Raw genomic sequence first — 24702 nt, 5'->3', positions numbered from 1 at the left:
ATTTAGCACCCAGATATAGCGGTCCACATCGAGTAATGAACTTCGTATCCCCGGTTATCGTAGAATTGGACAAGGTGCACAAAGGCAAAAGAAGAACGACATACGTGAGTGAACTAAAGGCATACCATCAAGGCGAAGTGGAGAACAATGATCGACGGGGGCCAAGTCCAACGCAGCAAAGACAAAAGGAGACGGAACTACCAGAATCTCGCCGCCGAACGAGGCAAATCGAGAGAAACACCAAGTACGTCAACAGCACAGTTTGTAACCCGGGTCCCGAGTATGCAAAAACAGCAAGTCGTAACGCTGTAAATATATGCGGTTCACTGTCACTAGCTAACTCAGCAGCAAACAATTCAAAGATCGAGCATACACCCGAGAATAGAGAAATGGTCGCCAAAAACCAGAACGGAGTGAGGTTAGCAGTAGGACATGGCTACCCGTCAACTATGGAAAACGAGATACGGATGGCAATGGAATACGCCAATAACGTGGCCAGCCAACATAATTATGATTATTTCGTAACGTTTCATTTCAGACCAAGAACGCAGTACCATACAACAGAAAACGGTCACACGATGCGCGAGGCAATATCGCCCCAGACACATAGATTCGCCATCCAACAGGGGAATACAAGTCTCGCTTAATGACGCAAGAACCATACCACGGCAGGTGAGGAGAGAGTGGGATGACCCCAAATCCACAGGCTTAAGAGTCCCCCACTAGAACTCACTAGTTTATACCACATAAATATTTCACATAACGTGAGTTACATACATCATATAATACCTCGCATACATTGATTTACATATACACGTTCATATATCATACCATATCCACTGCCTACCATACTTCCATATACTAATATTTTTTTTTTTCGCAAACAAATATTTTTCCCATGTCATATAAATTTTTCGGTAGATACGAAAACATACCACTGTGCAGCCCCATGCAATACAAGCCTCTGCTAGCGTCAATGACCTCCTAACAAAACAGTGGTAAAGCAACACAGCAAAGGAGGAATAAGGAAGAATGCAAAAAAACTAACCAAAACACTCGCAACAAGTGGAACTTTCCTGCAAAGCACTACCAACAATGCAAAAATACGTTTCGGGATAAAACGGCGCCTGGAAAATCACAGTTTAATACGCAAGAAGGATTTGTATAAATACGGGCCGCAACCTGAAGGACAACCAAAAAGTGAGTCAACATGGAGAAATCAAGTTCGAACATGAATAGGTACGCGGTAGTAAGAACCACAGACGACTCCCTTAAGATCACTATAAGGCGAGTCTTACATACGACGGGCCGAGTGCCAACCCATACGACGGGCCCAGTGCCACCAGAGGAAGGAGTATACCGGCGAAGAAGTCAGCGAAGCCAGCTCGGTTCGTAGCCCGGTTTACGAAGACAATATTGAGGAAGAGGTCAGCGCAATAGACAGCGTGTTTACGGAACAGTTCGGTCAGATCATCACCGAAGACGAAGGCCCGATATACAGCCCGGCTTACGAAACGGTATCTGAATATGGTTTGGGATACGAAGAAGATGACGAAGCAATGGTAAAGGCGCCGACACCTATATCGATTTCGTCGGAAAGCGACGCCAGCAATGAAGAGGCCCAACGAAGACAAGGAGAGCTCTCCATACGCCAAGAGGGCAAATTTAAGGATGCGAGTCTACTATGGCGACCTACTTGGCAAGAGACGGCCCAACCACCGGTAAAAGTACAAATTTGCGACGGTGCCGCAGAAGACTGCGCCCCTGTCGACCGAAATGATGTGCTGAGTCTCACAGCAGGCGACGACGTGGCGTTGGTAGAATCGGCCATGGACAACAACATTGAAGTCAGCAACTCGCAAGACCTGATTGGTGAGATCAAACGATGGCTCCAGGAATCCACATGTGGGAGAATAACTCGGACGTTGATCCTCTCTCAGAAGCTCCCGTCAAAAAAATTGAGGCACACCTTCAGCAGACGCAGCAGAAGAGAGGGAAGCAAACGTCCCGCGCGACATCGACGGCAACAGCTACAGAGTGCGGATCACGAGGACCGGCCTCGTAAGGATAGGCCTGGTTCTAGCAGGTGAGGGGAGGGTGTGAGGACCCCAAATCCGAAGGCTTTGAAGTTCCCCACATCACTGTAAACATATACATATATTGAATTGAAAATTAAAATGTAAATACTTTGTACATAAAATGAAATTACTGAATTATTTAACTATTTACACATAAATTTACATATACATATTTATGTATTTTTGTAAATTATTAAAATGCCAAATTTATATACATATTACATAAACATATGAAATACCTGATTTTTCTGCCTAAGGCATATTTATATACAAGTAGAACTTAAATCGAACCCCCCATGTACAATGGAAGTTAGGCGCGAAGCTTAGAATTTACAAATGTACAAGGCGCGAAGCTAAGAATTTACAAATGTACAAACACAAAGAAAGCACAACAGGCATACCTACTTAATCTAATGTAAGCATACAGACGTGTGTACATATGTATGTTCAGTGAAGTTATTTGAAGATTAAGACAAAAGGAGAATGTATCATAAAAAAAGTGTTAAATAGATATAATTTTTAACCACTAAAATTATGCATTGTTATTGTAATATTACCGTTTGCCTGTGCGCAAATTAGTATAAAATGGCGACAAATCCTTAAGTAAATTGAGTAGTTAGATAGCACTAGCTAGGTATAGTAGTTGGCTGGTTAAACTGGTCAGCGAATAGTGCACCTGGGGGCTTTCACCTCACGAGTACTTAGTCAATATATTTGTTGGGCGGTTCTCACCCCCATCAACCGGAAGGATTAGTGGGTGGTTTTCATCTCCGCTACCCTTTAATAAGCCAGGCTTAGAAATAAGAGAAAATAATAATTTGGAAAAAATAAATACATACATACGCTTTATACATAATTACAGGGTTTCTTTTATTAGGTACCTAACTCTATTCTAGGGAACCCTGGACGGACCGATTTCTACCCCGGCATAAGGAAAGGTCCGTAACAACGTGTATAGCTTCTCATATGCGCGTGCATATGTGAGTGACACTTCTACAGATAATTGCCTACTTTTGGGAGCATTTCAGGTAAGATATATGCATGTGTTTGTTCCTTTCTTCTCCGCTGCGTGTACATACATATGTGTAGACATAATGATTGATTCGTTTATGTAGATACAACTGACTGCCTACTTTATTGTTGTTGTGGCTTCATTTACTTAGTGTCAGACTAGTGATGTGAGTATCACTTAGTGTCACTAATATTCATCACACTGCCCTCCACCTAAGTCTGATCGTCCCGATCAGACAAATATCTCGACCTAATTGCTGCTAGCCTGTCCAAATGAACCACCCTTCTATTCCGTGGTTTCCCAATTGTTTGTATGTGGTAGATGACATCACTGATCCTCTTCACAACTCTGTACGGGCCTTCCCAACTGCACCGATATTTGGATGGAACACCTTTCCGCCGGTGAGGGTTCTCTGAATTAAAGTTCTTGTCGTGCCTGTGTTTCATCTTACTACTCATTACCCTGGGCCGTTCCCTCACACTCTGTTCTTTGGCCAATGAAGAACTACTTCGAAGAGCTTGATCTTGACGGATTGACTTTGTATCATCAGTATCGTCTTGACGTTTCACAAGAGTAGTGCGCGCTGGCTTGAAACCACCCTTGCATTCTTTTTGGAAAATTCTTTCAGTCGGTTTAGTGCGTCCATTAGGGTTTGTCAATGCCAGTGTTTTTCCCGCAGGTAGCTTCGATTTTGCTTTGTTTGGCCCATTCGTTCCATCAACCTTAACCTTTGACTTTCGTGGTCTTTGTCGACTCTTCTTCGCCAGTACTCGATTACTGCTGAGCCCTTTTTCCAAAATGAAGTTAAGTGGCACATCCTGGTTCTCATAACGTATCACCCTTCTCAGCATATCGATCTTGATGTCATGGTCAACCAAGAAGTCCACTCCCAATATGGCTTCATCAACGATCTCCGCCACAACGAATTTGTGTAGAACTGTGACCTTTCCAATTAAGACTTCACATATCACTTCTCCCTGGACTTGGTATTACTCGCCAGTGACCGTACGAAACCTTGCTCCAGGTAACGGTTTTACTCTCCTGTTGACAAAGTCAGATCGGATTAAGGAATGAGATGCGCCCGTATCTACAGTCAGTACATGTCCTTTGCCATCCACATTCCCCTTGACGGCAAGACTGCTCGAGTTTCTTCCAATTTGCGAGATAGATATCACAGGACATTCAACAGCTGGGGCTAGCTCTCGATCTTTACATCTGGCACGCTCTTGCTCATCTCCTCCAGCTTTGCGTTTACGGCCACCTAAGTTGGAACTACCAGGACCAAGATCGCAATGACGTGCATTGTGACCGGGCTTCCCGCATTTGAAGCATTTGATAACTCTTTCACTCCGCTTTTGCGATCCTTTCAGCGCCTCCAATATTGCGTCTACGCACTCTGGCCTTTCTACTTCCACACGGCGTGCTTTGAAAACTGGCTTACTCATAAGCGAAGCTGTTTCCTGAATCAGAGCATGTGGTACCGTTTCTGTGAATGTATGTTTTGGATTTGTGTATATCGCTCGCTTCGTTTCCACGTCCCGTATGCCATTTATAAAGCTCTGGATTTTTACCCTTTCGGTATATTCCACGGGTGCATCCGCATTCGCTAAATGTGCCAGCCTTTCAACATCCGACGCAAAATCTTGCAATGTTTCACCAGCCCTCTGGAAGCGGTTCAGTAACTCCTTTTGGTATATCTGTCTCCTATGCTCAGTTCCGTCTCTCTAGAGCGCCCATCAATGCTTCATAACAGTTCCGTTCGCCCTCTGGAATGGTTTGCAATATCAGCTGTAGGCTCTTTAAATGCTATGAACAGTGCATCAACTTTATCTTCCGCATTCCAGTTGTTCACTGCTGCGGTCTTTTCAAACTGTAGCTTAAAGACCTGGAAAGGAACAGAACCGTCAAAGGATTGTATTTTTACCTTTGTATTACTCGCTGAAACTGCTGGCCGATTTAGTTGTACCTGCTCCATACGACCTTTTAAATCATCGACTTCTGCCTGAAATTGAGCGATTTTTGCATCCTGCGCTTCCAGCTTTGATGCTACCCTTGCTTCCTGTGCTTCTAACTGCGAAAACATTTGTGCCACCTGTAATGATAAGCGCTCCTCTTGTTCTTCTATCTTGGATGTTATACGTGTGTCTTGCAATTCCAGTTGGGATGCTATACTTGTCTTCTGTTCTGCCAGTTGACACGACATTTGTGTCGAAATTTCTGAAATGCGTGCCTCCTGTGCTTCCATCTTGGATGTTAAACGTGTCTCCTGTGTTTCCAATTGTGATGCCATATTTGCCTTCTGTTCTGCCAGTTGAGGTGACACTGTCGATGTTTGAGCAGATATTGAAGCCAAAATCGGCCCGGAAAATCCCAGTGGACTTACTGGCAAGCGAAATGGCCGATCTGTATAACACTAATATCGAGCGACCATCTGAAGAAGACAAGAAAAGAGCAAGGACACAAACAATAGCTAAGTGGCAAGAACGATGGGAGGCCTCGAGTAAAGGGCGTTGGACTTTCACACTAGTTTGGAACGTAGCTCAATGGAATGAGCGGAAGCAAGGCGAACTGAACTACCATCTCACGCAGATAATGAGTGGACATGGCGGTTTCAAAGAGTATTTATGGAAGCGTAGGATAGAGGAAGATCCTCATTGCCCAATGTGTACCACAGAGTTAGAAAACGCAGAACACGTCATGTTCTACTGCCCCCGTTTCCACGAAGAAAGACTCACCTTGCATGGAGTCTTTGGGGAGGAACCTACCACGAGAAATTTAGTTTCACATATGTGCAAAAGGAAAGAGTGCTGGACTGCAGTGAGCAAAATGGCATTTATAGTAATGACACGCCTGATGGATGCTGAGAGGGAGCGCAGAGAAATGCGCATGCGAAGCAGTGGCGATTAAATGGACACTCAGAGCAAATAGCAGGAACCTGGACGCAGGGACAACAGTAGGCTCTTAAAAAATGAGAAATATGGAACGCCACCCTGAAGTAATGCGAAAGTGGTGCCGGGGTGGGCGACGGTTCCAGAACGGGGCTGTTTTTTAGTCTACGGACACACGGTTGCTGCGATGGCAGCAATTATGGTGCATTAGGCATTTTTCATCCCCGCAAAAAAAAAAAAAAAAAAAAAAGATACAAGTGACTGCCTGCTTTATTGTTGTTGTGGCTTCATTTACTTAGCATCATACTAGTGATGTGAGTATCACTTAGTGTCACTAGTATTGTCACACTATTAATAATACATAAATTAAACAATGTTTAATACAAATTTCTAATATCATCTTTAAACAAAGCAATAACATTTTCGTTAACCCAGCTACTAGATGAAGACAAAAACTGCTATTTTTGAGGTCCGGTCCGCACGGGTTAAAACTTACGTGGAAAGTTAAAATTTGTTATTTAAGCATAGGTTTGTATACTAAACAGAATTAGAGGGTATGCGTTTTGATAATTGCAAAATGAAATATTTCGTGCATATAAGGGACACCCTATGCACACTCTGTAGTAAATACAGCGTGGGGACGAATAACTGTTGCAAAACTGTTATCACAACTGTCTGTTTTATGTTTGTCATTATTTTAAAAATTTCCTCCTCCATTGCATTTTGCTGGTCCTATACAAGCGCTGCTTGAATTGTTGCATCTCAAGTTTTCATATGGTCCTCATCATATTGTGACGAATATTAGCAACACTAAGGGATACTATCATCTCTAAGCCGATGTTAAGCAGTGACTTGTATGCACATCAATAAATGAATCATTATGTCGACATATATGTATGTACATGCAGCGGAGAAGCAACGCACAACTACATGCATATATCTGAGATACTCCTGAAAGTATGCAATAATTGTGCAAGTATTACTTACATATACACGCGCATGGGCTATGAGAGAAGCTATAAAAACCGTACATCTGTAGTTATAGCTGAGAAATTTATAGATGATAACTAACTAGTAAATTCTGGAAATAGAAACGCCTAGAAATATGGAACGAAGAAATCGAAAAGTATAAAAGGCAGCAACAGTAGAGGCACGACAATCAGTTTGATTTAAGGCGCTATCTGGCGAGCAATAGTAGTGTTTTTCTGAAGTACTTTAATAAAGGCCATTTTGCATTATTGTATAGTGGAGTTATTTATTCAACAGTTTGGTGATTCGAACGTTAGCAGAAGGTTGCAAATAAGGGGAATTGCAGTAAATTCGTTACAATATGAACCATCTAACCCCATATTAAGTTATCCACAACGTGTGAGTTCGAGGATTTGGATACCCGTTCATCCTAAAAAATAAAACAATGAATTTTGTTTATAGATTGGCTCTATACAATGACTCCTCAAACCTTCTACACTGAATGAATAAATTTTCTACATATGTATATCATAATTAACTATAATAAAAGCTGAACAAAATGTTTGGGTTATGCAGATATTCGAGCAATAAAAATGACCTTCAGGGTCCCAGCCAATTCAAGTCCGCAACTAGGGAATTATGTGGTCAGTCATAACTCAACAGTCACCAATAATAATGGACACCCGTTATGAAATTCCTCTTGACTCTATTTTAAATCGCCCATAGTAGGACACTGCAACCAATTTTAAATTTTTGAAGAAATGGTTTGGACTTTAGGAATTGAATTGATTTACCAATGTGAAGTCTACAAATTTACATATATTTTCTACCTATTAGTAAAAACTCCTTGAATCCATAGCTCCCTTATTTCTTTTATGTATACGATTTTGAATTGTGTGGCTCTATTTCATGGGATATCATTGTATATGCGTTCATTTTTAGTGTTTGATTTTATTTGTATGTTGTTAATTTAATTTTGGTCAACAATACTAAAGTAATTTTTATTCATCTATATATAATGTATATTATTTTAATTATAGTTCAATCACAAAAATTGGAACAACTATTACTACAGCTTAGTGATCAGATACGGGAAACACACATATACGTGCATGCTTTTAATTGGGCGGTGGAACACATCAGTAGCTCTACTTTATACAGTAAGATCCAGAAGCATCAAAATGGCACAGCAATTCCCTTTGAATGGACTTCAAGTGTACCACATTCAATTATTTTACCATCGACAGACTGTGATATTATATCAAATGCAATAAATGACGATGTAATCAATGAGGCAGGCGCCTCTGAAGCAATTTTGTCTTCTGCTTCCAACTATAGTCGTGGGATTCCTATTACTACTGGTTATTGCAGTGAATTGGACACTGAACGGCAATCCACTCGGTACATTGGATATAAGTAAATAGTTTATGTTGTTTGAATCAGGGTTCAGAAAACCATAAAAATACGCTGTTGCTCTCATGAGTATTTTAACTCCTCTAACCAGACCATAACCATTTTTTTTCACAATATACTCCTCAATTATATGCCTCATTCATGAACAAGCGCATCAATTATTTTAAAGCAAGGGATGTTTGTATTGATTTATAATTTACATATTTATCGTTCGGAGTTTTCAAATGATACGTAAGTGAATCGTTCTCTACATTGAAGCATTGTGAGCGGAAAACGAAAGAACCAAACCAGAAAAGACAAAACAGGGACTACCATAGTGTGCCCAGAGAAGTGGGTCCTTAATTTCTACACTATCTTTTCCACCAGAAGGAGGCCACGCAGACGACTTCACAATAAAAGCAGCAGAGTAGGACTTTTTTTATTGATAAGCTGTGCATAAAAATAAATAGTTCACTCCCTTGTCTCTCATTTCTTTACCTCACTTGATTCGGCATATTTGGACGACGTAATGCTTCCGACTAAAGTATAAAAAAAGATCCTTCACGAAAAAAAAGATATGCAGACGCTGCCGTAAAAAATCCGTAGGGGCTGTCGAACAGGAACGGTAGCCTCAACCCAAAAGAAAATTTAAGTGAGCATTAAGATCATCCATCCGTCTGAGCAGCGATGCTGTGTGTGGCATGTTGAGAAAAAATATACCCTAAAGTCTGCAGTGTGTGGCAGGACGCCCTTCCTGTAAGGGCAAAGGTATGATATTTCTCAAGACTTTAATTTTCTACGTGTAGCAAGACACCACCTTCACTGACACGCCAATGTTAAAAGGCTATATAATGCTGCCTCAGCTACAACGGGTATGAGAATTCTCATGCCTGGTAGATCTGCAGAGCTACAGGGGATCTGAGCTTTCATCAGCGATATCTATATAAAGGTTTAAGGTAAAGCGACGAAATTTGTTATGCATCGTCCCTTTTCAATAAGGACCTGCTTCAGGAAAAAGAAATCGAAAGATATTTGTATACAAAATTCCAAAAATACGAAAGTAAGGAAAATTAAAAAAAGCGTGGTAAATCTTCCTTACCACACCTGGATACCTCGAGAGCGTTAAAGATATAGTAATGACATTCGGTATACACCATTGATGTCCAAAGGAGAATTGTCCTAGATAAAAGTCACGAAAGTCGGTTATAACCGCGCCTACTTTCTTATACACACATATATGTCTCCCCTATGCTATTTTGATTTTTTTATATATGCAAAAAAAGTGAGGATAAATCTTTGACTGAAAAGGCTGACGGATGGATGGATGAGTATTACTAAATTATAATTTTGTTTTGGTGGATGCTAAGGATTTTTCCGTTGACTTAAGCTGTAAACACAATCCCGAACCGCCGCGAAATAAACGCAATGGTGTCCGCCCTGTCAAAAATTGAATCCCCGTAATTACCGGAAGTTTAACACAAGTCTAAGAGCGAGTAAATAAACAAATGTAAGGCGCGATAGCCTCCGAAGAGATTTTAGGCCGAGCTTCTCTTCCAATTTCCGTCGTGCTCCTTTTTTAATTTTCCCTACAAATCGGAGGGATGGGACCTACTTGTTTTTATGCCGACTCCGAACGTCATCTGCAAGACAGATGAATTTTCACTGAGAAGCTTTTCATGGCAGAAATACACTCGGAGCGCTTGCCAAACACTACCGAGGGGCGACCCCCCTTAGAAAAATTTTGTTCTAGTTGAAAAAACTTGGTTCTAAAATTTTGATGTTGCTTTGCCCATGATCTTTGGTGTGGTAGGCGGAGCACGCTACCATAACACCACGGCGGCCGCCGAGAGATAGTTGTTCGAGGATATATTTCCTTCTATCGCCGTCGCCGGGCGATGGCGGTAAACATGACAGGCGTTGTGCAGTTTTTTTTGCAAAGTATAAAAACACATAATATAAAAAAAAATATGTTTTTTTAAATACAATTTTAATTTGACTGTTACAACACGTTAAAAAAATTTGGGAGAAATATCGACAGCCGCCGTTCGGTATCATTACTAATAAACCGGCATTTAAAGATTAATATTATTGAATACTAAAAGTTGGCCAAAAGATCTGCTAAGTGCTAGTCTTTTTAAATAATGTATACACAAACCGGCGTGCGTTGGCCGTTAAAAGTTGAAACTCATGCAAGCTTATTGAGAGCATTTAAACATATTTGATTGCACGTTTATCAATAATGGTATCTTCACTGCGTATTTTTGCTCATATTTAAAATATTTTAGCATTTTATGTTTTTTACCAAACATTTTCAATATCAAAATCTAAGTTTGCTACACTTTTTATCTGAAATTAACTTATCGCGGAAACTGAGCATCCACGGATATGATTTTAGGCAGCAACAGGAGATTCAACGAAAAATTATCATGATAAATATTGTAAAATCAACCAACAAGTTTATAGTGTATGTAAACGATATCGTTTTATATTTATCTTGTTTCGTGCAAAATTTTCTATTTTTTTATTGTACAAGTCTTGAAAAAATTTCGGTTTTATAAAACTTAACACGTCTAATCTGGGATATTGACATTTTTTATATTTTATAACTGCTTTACACATGCATGGAAATCTGTGGTATTACAAGTGCTGTTCGCCAGTTGTCACTGTTTCGGCGTGTTTGCCTACCACACACCTGGGATCAAGGCCTGGGAAGAACAACATCAATATATGATGTATATTGGAACGATTTTCTGTCATCCCTTGTCAAATTTGGTTTCGCGAAAATCGTTCCACTATACATCAGCAATCCACCCTGTCGGAAAAGCAACAAAACAAAATAAGTCAACATCAATATACTTTAGAAAAGGTCTGTCTAAGCTGGTTCGCTCCTCTGCATTGGTTTCGCACAAACTCTAAGTGTATTTCTACCATTAAAAACTTCTCTCCCTACCGTTCTGAGTCGGAATAAAACATGTAGGACCCCTCCTGGCAATTGGTAGGAATGACTAAAAAGTAGCGCGACGCAAAAGAAAGGGAATTAAGCCCCACTCTCGCCCATATTTTTACTTTTAGAAGTATTTTTTACATTAAACTCTAAACTTGCAAATTAAATGGTTATTGGTGTTAGCCAACCGGATTAAGATTTCAAGGAACATTTTTCGGCGAATTTTAGCAAGTGCAAAATTAAAGAATTAAAAAAGTTTCAATTGATTTTATCTTTTCTTTGTGTACAAGGAAACTCTGAATAAAAAGTGTCAGATAATTTCGCAGCCGGTATGTTCGTCATCACTCGTCATTGTGTTTAAAGCTTTAAATTGATGGATGATACCGAAACAATAATTGATCGAAAAAAGCAAACAACGAGCTGAATGGTTTGCTGGGTTGAGCTTATTGGTCGTCTAAATAAGCAAAATTTTTTCTGTTTAATTAGCTTCAACGCGTTTCAACGCTTCATGCGTCTTCCTCAGGAAGCTATTTATTGAAATATTTTAATAGTTTAACAATTTTTTAACAACAAACGTGATGAGCTGAATTATTTCTGAAAACAATCCCGAAATCTCATATAGCTTGGACCTATATACCAATTCCGGATTAAACTGTGTTACAAAAAAGACAAAAGTGAAAATACCTGGGAAGTCATACCATTTCTTAGTAGATCTCGAAATAGAGAGTTACGGGAAAAACCTGGTCTTTCGTAGCTTTAGGCCTTTGGAAGACTATAACTTTGTTGGCTATAACCCGAAATTTAGTTTCTCTCCGGATCATATTATTAGAGATTTAGACCATGCCAATGATATATATGTACATATACAAGAAAAACATATCACACATTTTTTTTCACTTTTACCTTTACTATACCAACAACGCATTGCATCAAAACAGGATATAAATTATGAGTTTAATGAGTATTAATTTTCTTATATATGCTGAGAACTGACTGAGTTATTAAAACTTCCATGAAAAAAACAATTTTTTTTTTAATATAAAATTGTATCACTTTTTTCGCGTTTAGTCAATTTTGGTGCTATCTGTATGCACTAATCTATAAGAAGACTATACCAACAATGTATTGCATCAAAACAGGAAATTGATTATGGGTTCAACGAGTTTTAATTCTCCTGACTGAGTTTTAAAATTTTTAATGAAGACGAAATTTGAAAAAAAAAAATGTTATTAAATTGTATCAAAACGAATAATGTGTTTACTTGGTATATTCTTGTCTATATCTAGAACCACCCTTGGCAGACTAATATGACTATAACTAATGTACATATGTAGGTCTCAACCGATTTCAAACATTTTACCAATTTTGTATAGACAAAACTTCATTCTTTTGTTGTATATGTATACATCATTGGAAAGCTCTAAATCTACTCATTGAACTCATAATTAATTTCCTGTTTTGATGCATTGTATTGTTGGTATAGTCTTCTTATAAAAGTGCATACAGATAGCACCAAAGTTGACTTAACCCAAAAAAAAGTGAAAAATAAAAATTGGTTCATTGGCAAAACTTTCAAAGTTGTGTTATGTTTTTTCCTAGTATATATATCTACATATGTGTATATCATTAAAAAGGTCTAAATCTCTCCTAATACGATCTGGCCAGAAACTAAAAATCTGGTTACAGCCAACAAACTTATAGGCTCCTAAGAGTTCAAAGGTATGAAAAAAAGATTTTTTGCCCGTCACTCCCGATTTTAGAGGTGACCGGGGAAAATCATGTATGCAGTCATTCTTAGATTTTCGAGATCTACTTTAAAGATGGTATGACTTATCAGGTATTTTTTTCTTTTGTTGTCACACAGTGTTATTGATACAGAGGACAGGACGAGATTTTCCGACGTGTAATAGCAGTCCACCCCTCTTGTAAATTGTTACTCTGAAACAATACTAGGGATCAGAGAGACACAAAGTTAAAAAAAATACAGGAAAAATACACGAAAAAAGCTAGTGTCATATAGATGTAAGTGATGAAATACGAACAAGAAAGCTGTTTTAATGAGGAATTTATTTTGAGAAAAGCATGAGTATCAGGCATATGCTGAAATCAACTTACGAGTGAAATTGCTTGTTGGGCATATTCAAATTTGCCGAATACATCAAGCGAGTTCGAGGGAGAGTGAAATGCAGCTCATGCAAGTTATAAATATTTCAACAAGGTTTTAGTGAAAAGCTTCAGTACTTTCAACTCAAAATTAATTAAGAAAAGAAACAAATTTGTCATGGGAATCAGTAATCAGTAATAAGGATAAATATTGAATTTATCAAGCATACATTTTTCTGAACCCTGGTTTGAATATGAAAATACCGCATTATAGGATTGTAAATAATACTAAGATTATAAAATACTGTATTTAGATCTTTTCTGTTTCTTTATTTTTAACGATATAATTTAAATTCCCATGTTTTTCAGTATTTTGTTGCCATTTTTCCTTTTTTAGATTTGATAATAAATAAAATTGTTTGTACTCGTATCTATTACGGTATCCGCCGAATGATTTCGATCAGAGTAAGATTCGATTCGCACTTTCTTTTCAAATCATCTGTAGGATACCATATTAGGCATGACTAATATCTTTATATTCAAATGTTTTATATACTATATTTTATTTTATTAACTTAGATAATTTGATATCCAACTAATCTTATTTCTATTACTTCATGTTTTACTTTACCGATGCGGGTAACATATCGTCGCCCTCTTTTCGGAAGCATTTTTTCCTAGATTTTGAGTTCAAGGGTTAACTATTAAATGCTTTCTATTATATTGAAATTTCGATTACCAAGCTTAATGGAAAACCGCACTTTTTGCGGTCTAAACAAGGTGAATGTGGAAAAATTTATGGATCTATCGAAAACAGTAAACTTTAAAACTTCTATTACCAACATTTTAATTTTTTTTGTTTGACAAGTGGGTGACGATATAATAGGAACATAAAAATGCTAAAAAAGCGACTTCCGAAACAAGAAAGCGTCATAAGTTTTCCCATCGGATATTCTTCGTGTTAAATAATTATGCATGGATAGGCATGATAGATTCAGCCGTTTCAAGATTCAAGCTGAGATAACAAGCTGGAAACACACATACATACGTTTGTATTCTCTAATTCTATACGCCATATCGAAAACCATAATAAAATAAGTGAAAGCAAAATCAGTTTTGCGATTACTACAAAGTTTTAGATCATGAAATTTTACAAAAATTTGAGAATGTGCGAACTGGCCCTCGAAATTACTATCATTTTATATTAATTATAAATGAATCGAATTCGCACAAGGATTTTATTTGCGCCAACATTTTAATCACTCAAAAGAAATTTTAACAGTAGAAAAGTGGCTGTGGCACCATTTTTCACGATATTCGGATGCTGTAAATTGAGTTATATTTGGCACATCGCATGATAAGTGTTTGAAAAGCGCACCCTTAATTTGAAATGTCTTAACTTCTATGTTAGCACTTATATTGGCAGTCCAAATACAAAATTTGCTCCATTTATCACTTATTTAGGATGATGCAATGGTTCAGGAACACTTTGCGCCTTCCGCAATGTAGCTCAGAACACGGTTGCGTGATTCTGAATCCGTTTTGATATAAAATTCTTAATCAAAATCAAAGATACTTTTTATTTGTGATTTAATTCTTCAGCCAAATCAAAGATACTTGTTATTTATGGTTTGAATTTATCCAAATCAAATTTGTGATTCGGTTCCACATAATAGATACTTCTCTATTTCCGACCTGATTTGTAAAATATGAGTGAAACAGATAACATGTGTTTAGCGGGAAAATATGTTCTATAATAGGGGTTTTTTTATTACGCGAGCTCGAAAAAACGCTCCAACTAGCTAAACAGTTTCATTATGGCAAAACCATACAGATGGTTACTTTTTTTTAGCTGCTTTGACATTTCTACTTCTAGCGCAGTATGTTTTTGACACTCAACCAGAGAATTACAAAAACAAAATACATGAAATGCGTGTGTTTGTTTGTATGTATGTCACCCTGCCGCCACGCTGTTATTTTGTTATTTTTGTTTATTTGGACATTCGTATGTTCATTTCATTCCCTCGTTCAAAAATAGTGCCCTATTTTTGAATATGCAACATTAGCTGTATTTCGTTGCTAACTAGTACAATTAAAACACTAGCTAGCTTACCGAATTGCATGGAAAGCAACAACAAAAAGTAATCGAGTTGATTTGGCTAAGCGCTTTCAGTTGAAACCGCTTAGGTAATTGTCGACCTGATTGATAGTAGATATAGGGTTTTACCATTTATTTGGGCAACAATTTGTTTCAGAAAAGAAAAGGCTATAAAATATTTAAACATTGGTATATAGTGCTCTATATGGGTGTTCTCTTAGAAGTGTTAGCCAAGAGCAAAAAAGTAAACTTTTGCCTAAATTTTAATCGAAATCCGCGCCGCATATGTTGTCCTCTACGACACAAAATATTTATCCAGTTATTTGTATAATTGAGAAGATTTTAAAGGTTAATCAAACATTTGTTTTTTTGGACAAGCTTCAATAATTTGTCCATAATATAATCATGAACGTAGTAATATAACGAGATTATCAATATATTTGTTTAGTACGCACTATGTTCCGTATAACTTGTAACAAAAACTTCATTTAACTATTCATGTTGAATGTTATCAAAATACGTGACTTTTGCAAGCGTTCGGAACATTTTATATTAATATAAGTCGCGGGGGTAGTTTAACACTAAACGCCATTTTCAGGTATTTTTATTGTTCCGTAATTTGTTTTTCGAATAACATTATCAGTCAAGGTTATAAGGATGTCGAGAACTTCCTGACGCTTATAGAAAATTGTCTTCTCTTTTCTTTATAAATTTATTTTCATATCTGAGTGGCGAGTTAAAAAATTAATTTTGCTAGATTTAGTGCGAGTTTCAGCAAAATTTTACGCATTTCCAAAAAAATTTGAACATGCCATTCGAATAGCTTCAATTTAGACCAATAAAAACATCACTGCAGAGATATGAGTTATGCAGTTTTAATCCTTGTATATTCCTTTATTCACATTCCTGCAACATTTTCATGCAAAATAAACCATTTCGCAAAATTCTAGAAAAGTACATTTTAAAAATTAAATGGTATTTTGAACTTTAATTTTTTGAAACTTTCCAACATTTTTATTGGGAATAAATATTTTGGACTAATTTGGATACGAAATTCCATTTACGCCAAAAAAAAAAGTTCAATTGTGAAATCACTAATTTTGAAAAAAAAATTCAGATACCCACATCTTAACTAGGGCGGCAGTATAAGGTAGGAACCCATTTTAATATCTTTAATAACTTCTTCATGAAGTCCACAAATAAAGAAAAATCCGGAATATTATTTAGTACGTCCGAAATTAAAGTTAAATCCGGACTTTTACATAATAAATCCGAAAATAAAAGTTAAATCCGACAAAATGCAAGTCCGGCCCATAACCCCAAATGAACCGAGTTTTTTACCCATCAACTCTCGTAAATATGTGGTCTTGAAATCTATAGAAATTAGTCATAGAAAAACCATTAGCATTTCTGTTGAAACAAGAGGGATTCTGATCGGATTTTAATTCTGTCCTTAAAAACTAAAGTTCCGAATTTAATAATCTCTTTCGAACTAAAAAAACTTAGAAGTCCGGAAATATTTTTTTTCTAAATGGACTGTTTTTATAAAAGGAAAAATAGTTTGGGTCCTTGCTATAAAGTAGCTGTGTTACCCTTTCGGAAAATATTTGTGATTGGATTGGATATAGACCTATGTTCGTCGTTTATAACAAAAGAAAATCTTCTGATCAATGGTTACTATAGTTTTTATATCCCCAAAAGTGTGCCAGGAGGGGCAAGTCCGTAACGTTGAAAGCACTTATATATAAATAAAAAAATAAATGTAAGGCGCGATAACCTGTATTTTATTAAGATATCTTTGATTTGAAGGAAAACCCAAATTACTGGTGTATAGTTAAATTGGCTGAATAATCAAATCAAAAATAAGAAGTATCTTTAATTTGGATGCCGAATCAAATCTCAAATAAATATTACATGTTATTTAAAAAAATTTTCAAATAAAAAATGTACATATCATTCGAATCAGAATCACGCAACCTTGACTCAGAAACGGTCAAGAGAATGAAACATATTTCAGAAAAGGCTTGTAGAGAACTTAATTGCGTACAATATTCTAAAACTGCGAACGAGAGTAAGCCATGCGAAACGAGATATATATTTCCCGAAATCTGAATTTTGCTACCTCACAAAGTGTAATATTTTTGTTATTTGTATAAATTTAACTGCAGCTTTTTATGGGACAAAAAATTTATAACGGCAAAGTTTATAAATTTTAAAATATCAATTTAATTGTTCAATATCTTTCGAATGAGTGCCATAATATAAGTGCTAATAATAAATTGCAAATGTTAAATTATAATTTAAGTTTTTATTAATTACATAGTATAATTTATTTAAGCTTCATATGAACTATTTGTTATTATTTTGAGCTAAAAAGTTTTGTTGGCACATTTTTAAATCAAATTCAAACTCAATTGATTGTAACTAGGGTATGTATTTTACTTTATTCATACGTTTATGGCTTAATTTTTGTTATATTTGTATTTAAATAATAAAAAAAAAAAAATAGATAATTTCTAGGTCTGTCTTTCCATACAAAATTGACTGTCGAAATAAAATGAAATGAATTCTGCTGTCAAAATATTGAATTGCTTTTACTAGCGTATTGGATTCAATAATTGAACAAAATCGTTTGTAAAACGAATATTTATTTATATATACACGCGTGGACATAATTCAACGCCAAAACAATTTTTGAAGTTCTCATTAAGTTTGACTGGTCCGAAACTATTTTTTTTTAATGAAAATTTGTATTAACGTTTAACCTTAACAATCTAAATGGAAGCTTAAAACTTTTTGGATAATTCGACCAGTTTTCATGAAAATTGTAAACTTTTCAGTAGGGTGAAGTTTTTTGAAGTGTATGAAGATTTTTCAATGGTCGACTTCTTGGTTTTTTTTTTAATTTTTTGTTTGACATAAATAAAAAAATACGCTATTTGAAAGTTTTTCGAAAATCGAATTTTTTCCAAGTTATAGTACTTTTGGTTTTACTAAATGAGTTAAACTTTTTACAACTCGTAATAGCTTCGGCCGATTTTGCTAATGTTTTTTAAAATAATTTATTTTGGTTTTTTGAGTAAATTATAATATCTTTTACTTCCCCATGACCTTATGCCGTTTTGATAATTTTATATTTTTACTTGTTTCGTAATTAATTGCTGTCAAAAATGGAAACATTACGCTTTTCAGTTTTCTAGGGAATTTCAACTGTTACATGCTTTTTGTTAACATTCGATAACACGTGGAACAGAATACTCTTCATGTTTTTTCTCCAATTTAAAATTTTTTTTAAATGTTCTCAATATCTGACCAACCGAATCAGAAATTGAGAACATTTCACAAAACTTTTAAAAGTGTACTGTTGCTTAGTGTGGATGTATCTTAACTTAAAATCATGTGCTTTGTATTCCCGAGCAGTTAAAATTTCCTAGAAAGATCTTACTCTTCATAAAAAAAGTGGAAAAAACTCGAATCAGTTAAAAAATATTCATTCTTTTATTCCTGACAGTAACTTATTACGAGACAAGTAAAAATACAAAAATATCAAAACATTTTAAAGTGATGGAGAAGTTAAAAATATGATTATTTACTACGAAAATTGAAATAGAGGCAATAATTGCTAATGAAATTTTATTATTTTAGACATTTTTTCAGAAAAGAAAAGGCTTTAAAATATTTCAGCATTGGCATATAGTGCTCTATATGGGTGTCCTCTTAGAAGTGTTAGCCAAGAGCAAAAAAGTAAACTTTTGCCTAGGAAAATTTTATAAATTTTAACTGAAAGCCGCGCCGCGCGGCATATGTCGTCCTCTACGACTCAAAATATTTATCCAGTTATTTGTATAATTTAGAAGATGCCAGGAGGGGCACGTCCGTAACGTTGAAGACACTCATATATATATATGTAATACATACCTTAAACTACTTATTCTTCAGATACACGGAATTTTTTAAAATTGATCAGATAATTTTTCTGCTTCAAGACTTGTATATAATGAACCAAGTTTATTTGTAACACGTATCAAGTAGGAAACAAAAAGTGTATTTTATTAAGATATCTTTGATTTGAAGGAAAACCTAAATTACAAGTGTATAGTTGAATTGGCTGAATAATCAAATCAAAAATAAGAAGTATCTTTGATTTGGATGCCGAATCAAATCTCAAATAAATATTACATTTGATTTAAAAAATGTTCAAATAAAAAATATACATATCATTCGTACAACCTTCTAACACTGTGTACGAGAGTAAGACATGCGAAACGAGATATATATTTCCTGAAGTCTGAATTTTGCTACCTTACAAAGTGTAATATTTTAGTTCTTTGTATAAATTTAGCTCCAGCTTTTTATGGGACAAAAAATTTATAACGGCAAAGTTTATAAATTTTAAAATATCAATTTAGTTGTTCACTATCTTTCGAATGAGTGCCATATTATAAGTGTTAATAATAAATTGTAAATGTTTAATTATAATTTAAGTTTTTATTAATTACATAGTATAATTTATTTAAGCTTCATATGAACTATTTGTTATTATTTTGAGCTAAAAAGTTTTGTTGGCACATTTTTAAATCAAATTCAAACTCAATTGATTGTAACTAGGGTATGTATTTTACTTTGTTCATACATTTATGGCTTAATTTTTGTTATATTTTTAGATAACACTAGATAATTTCTGGGTCTATCTTTCCATGCAAAATTGACTGTCGAAATAAAATGAAATGAATTTTGCTGTCAAAATATCTAATTGCTTTCACTAGCGTATTGGATTTAATAATTGAACAAAATCGTTTGTAAAACGAATATTTATTTATTTAAGTTCTCATTAAGTTTGACTGGACCGAAACTATTTTCTCTATTTTTTTTAATGAAAATTCGTATTAACGTTTAAAGTTAACAATCTAAATGGAAGCTTAAAACTTTTTGGATAATTGGACCAGTTTTCATGAAAATTGTAAACCTTCGAGTAGGGTGAAGTTTTTTGAAGTGTATGAAGATTTTTAAAGGTCGGCTCCTTGGGTTTTTTTTAATTTTTTGGTTGACATAAATACGATATTTGAAAGTTTTTCGAAATGGGTCATGGTATAAATATTACCACGTAAAACCATTTACTCTTCTTGGCGGTCATAATGGTTTTTTGATTTTTAAAAAAATTTTAAAATCGCTCTCTTAATCTTTGTGGAAATGACAAACCGAAGAAAACACAAACAAAATTGTTGGTATAACATTTTTAACTTTTTTTAAAGCCAAAAAAATAAAATGCTTATGATATAAGTGAAAAAATATTTCGATAAGTTTTGAAATCGGTTTTTATGTATATGACAAAAAAATGAGTTACCAATATATTGGATGCCTCAACACGTCCTATTTTTGCAAAGGGACTTCTTAACCTCTTCTAATTAAGAAGCGAATGTTGGAGACCACCCTTATTTATTTTTCATTCATCCGTCTTTACTTGGTGGATACGTCTTTAACCCTTAAATATGCGGAAACTTCACTTTATAAGAGATCAGCAGTCTCAAGTGTCCTGGCTACTGCGGAAAAAATGATCTTGGAGGTATTCTTTGGTTCGTTTTGGTCCTTTTCCTCGCGGTTGGAAGATACATTTTTTAATTGGCGCTTAACGATTTAGGAGATGCTGGTCGTTGCGTAACAAGTCACTCCGGCTATCCCTGTTCCGCGATAACTGACGCTAACATGGGCACCAAGAGAATCAAAGTTTTCCCCTCACCGCTTCTCCGAAACCAGTGGAGATCTTGCCATAACATGCCCACGCCAGCAAAAACACTGTAGCTCTTCGCAGCTCAGCTAAAAATCATCGTCCAGTTGAAGTATGATAGTTCGTGGAGGCCGAATTGACCGGCTTAACGGTCAAAGTCTGCCGCCGTGGTGTAGAGCTAGTGTGTTGGCCTATCCATCAAAAATAATTAAGAAATTTTTTATAAATGGTATTGATTGTCCCTCGGCATTACCTTGGCACCAAAAGTTCGTCCGCCTTAGCAGATAAATTTTTGGGTCGGCACAAAACATGTATTTAGGCGAGCCAGTTCGTAGAAAAACGAATACACGATACATAGCCTTCAAATTGGATGGAAAGCTAAACCTTAATCTCCTCAGATATATATCACACCAAATTATTGTTATTAGTAGATATGTATCTCTTGCGTATACCTTGGCGGTAAGTCGGGTTTTTATTCTCGTCGCGCAGACGTAGATAAATTTCTAAACAATTTGTTGAGAAAAATTCCTCAGAAGAGGATCGCGGCATGATGCCTTTTTTTTGCGGCAAACCACAAAACAACTCTTGAATTAAAATTCTGGAATGCGGTTGACCGTTGAGATTTCTTTCCCACCAAAAAAACGTTATTTCCACCAATAAATAATATAATATCGTAATATTAATGTTAGAACGCAAAAATATATGGTAATTCTATACAAATGCATTCCACTGGTAATACGCGTCCAAAAATTCCGAGAGGTATCAAAGGACTCGTATTGACCTCTACAACAGTAATCCGAAGGCGGAAGGTAAAAATTTTAGATCGCTCAAAAGATATTAACGAAAAATTGAAAAAATTACCCCGGAGTGCTCCGAAACGGAGAGTGTGATCCATAGTATTTTTGCACAGAATACCTTTTTGCATTCGCGGCCTTTGGCCGCGCTTATAAAAAATTACCTTGGGTGGGTGCAACACCGGTTTGGAGACCAAAACTATATCCGCGCAAAACACTTATGTTCACATTTTTTTTTGTGGGTACAACAAAATAATCAAAATTACAAAAACCACATGAAAAATTTAAAAATTTACTTTGCAAATATTTCTTGACAGGCCCAAAACTTTTTACCTCCGCTTTCAGATTCGCGATCCTGGATCCAAAACGCGTCTTTTGATACCCCTCTTGATATTTTTGGACGTGTATTAAGAGTGTCATGCATTCGTATAGAATTACCAAATATATTACAGTTTGTTATATTTTTGTTTTGAAAACAAAACCAAAATAAAAAAATAAAAATGTGAGAGCAGTAAGAATTTTAAAATTTTTTTAAACGTCATTTCGGCTCTCACCGGTTTTATCTTGCAATATTTATACCATGAAATGGGTTAAACTTTTTACAACTCGTGATAGCGTTGGCCGATTTTGCTAATGTTTTTTAAAATAATTTTTTTTTGTTTTTTGGGTAAATTATAATATTTTTTATATGTATTTTTTGTTGAATTTTTCTTTTTCCATAGGCTAATCCGATCTAACCGCTGATTAGTGCAAATCAAACATTCCACTAATTTCCCGGACGTTTCGCTAAAACTTTTCTAGCATCTTCAGGTGCATTTCCGTTTCATTTACTGGTGAAAAAAAAGAAATTAAAAATGTAAGTTTTAATTTGAGAGGCCATTACAAACATATCTACTTGGTAATCCCAAACATTCGCGTAGATACATACATAGATACATATAACATCGTCAATAGACTCACAATATATAATTCACATTAAAAATTGCACAATTTTACATTAAGAAATTACACTTATTAAACATTAAAAACATAAAAATAAAAAAATATCGGTACCACCTTTTGTGGTAGTGTTGTCAATACTAAAGCATTGTGTACAGTACCAGTGTGTCAACTAAGCGATAAATGTCAAAATTACACACAGCCTCACTCACCTGATGCAAATCTCAGGTCTAGAGTTGCATTTTTGGTACATAAGAGTACTTTAACCTGAGTTGCATTTGATAGTTTAATAAAACTTTGTAGTTTTAACAGATGAAATAATTGCGTAAATATAAATAATAGAAGATCTGTAGCCTCCCAACAATGCCGAAACATACCGAAAGCAAAATTTATTTAAATTAAAGTCAAAAAGGTCTAGAGAAACTTAACAAAATATAAAGCGTGTAACATGTTTCCCTGAGGAAAATTTTCACTTCTATGGCTGTTTACACAAATGCATAAAGCAAAATTATATAAACGCTTTGGTCGCTTCAAAGCAAAGATAACGCAAGGCGTTTGATTGTTTTTCGTATGGCGTCGTCAAAGCGTAGGCATCAAACCAAATCGGTTATGTAAATCTTTTGATGCTTCGCCCGACAGATGAGTTAAATTTATGGGACCTCCTATATTTTGCCAAGCTAAGTTTGTTGAATGTTAAAGGACTCAAAAAGTTGGGAAATTCTCAAAGGAGGATTTACAACTCTCTTCGCTTAAAAGCGAAGAAAATGGCAAGGAGTCTCATTTTTATATTACGGGCCTGCCAAGGCTTCAGATCGATGCAACACAACCAAAGCGTCTATGTAAATCCGCCTTAATTTCTGTCGCTGTGAAAATCTCCCGCATATAAAACGGTGCTGTGAGTGGAAGCAAACCAAAAAAGCGGGCAGAAATATGAATGAATGAAAGTTTAACTATTAGATACGTTTTTATGCAATAACATTGTTGGTTTTTCGTTTAAAAATGCTATTACCAGATTCTTTTTTTACACAAATATAATGAACTTGGGTACAGAAATTCAGAAATTCTAGAAAATATTTTACCGATATACTTTGTTGTTGAGTTTAAAAAGTTTTACACAATACCCACTCAGCATTTAGGTGATTAAGTTTTGAATTTCCCTACATATCAATACAATTTGATTACTCTTTCTGACTAAGTAATGAGTTATCATACAATTGAACAAAAGAAATAATCAATTATGAATACTTTTGATGATCAAAAACTCAATATAGCTTCTCAGTCACATTTTGGAATCACATTTGAATCAAATGTGTTTACTTTAGGTGATCAGAAATTTTGAATAATTTTTCATTCAGCTTTCTGAATCTTTTCTGACTCTTGGTTTACTGAATAATGAATTTTATACTTGTTAAAATTTTACCTTTCATTGAAGATCTTATTTTTTTCACATACTCACATTTTTTCAGTCATGAAGTTCAGAAAAAATATATTAAAACTTTATTCTTCAAAACAAGAAATGATGTAAATACTGCACCTAAGAAAAGATGTCCCCAACCATTTCTCCCCCTCGGCTTCCCAGAAAATACAAATTAGACAATATAAAGGTTGTGAACCCCAGGTAAGTGAAACTCTCTTGACATATGTATGTACCTGGATATGGCTTCAACATCCCGTACCATATCGTATTTCAAGATATTGACGATCATATCTGACGTTGGATGTTGTAGTTGCAGGTGTATATCGGTCAAGTTTGTTTGCGA

The 24702-nt window shown here is 35.5% G+C and overlaps 1 protein-coding gene across 6 annotated transcripts in view; it reads left to right on the top strand.

Annotated features, from left to right (window-relative positions):
* The window catches only part of bam (bag of marbles), a 115109-nt gene extending 92271 nt beyond the window's left edge, over positions 1–22838 (top strand). For 5 of the 6 annotated variants that reach the window (XM_067759827.1, XM_067759828.1, XM_067759824.1 and 2 more), the window contains one exon: positions 7988–18067. In XM_067759827.1, the coding sequence (XP_067615928.1) occupies positions 7988–8367 (380 nt within the window). In that variant the 3' untranslated portion in view covers positions 8368–18067. Of the gene's footprint in view, positions 1–7987; positions 18068–22725 lie in introns of those variants that run through there. The other variant, XM_067759829.1, reaches the window with a different exon arrangement.
* Positions 22839–24702: the final 1864 nt, after the last annotated feature.

Source organism: Eurosta solidaginis, chromosome 1 (assembly GCF_040869045.1).
Source record: "Eurosta solidaginis isolate ZX-2024a chromosome 1, ASM4086904v1, whole genome shotgun sequence".
In the NCBI taxonomy this organism is placed as follows: domain Eukaryota; kingdom Metazoa; phylum Arthropoda; class Insecta; order Diptera; family Tephritidae; genus Eurosta; species Eurosta solidaginis.
The sequence above is the reverse complement of the archived record's forward strand: the minus strand, read 5'-3'. Positions and strand labels throughout refer to the sequence as shown.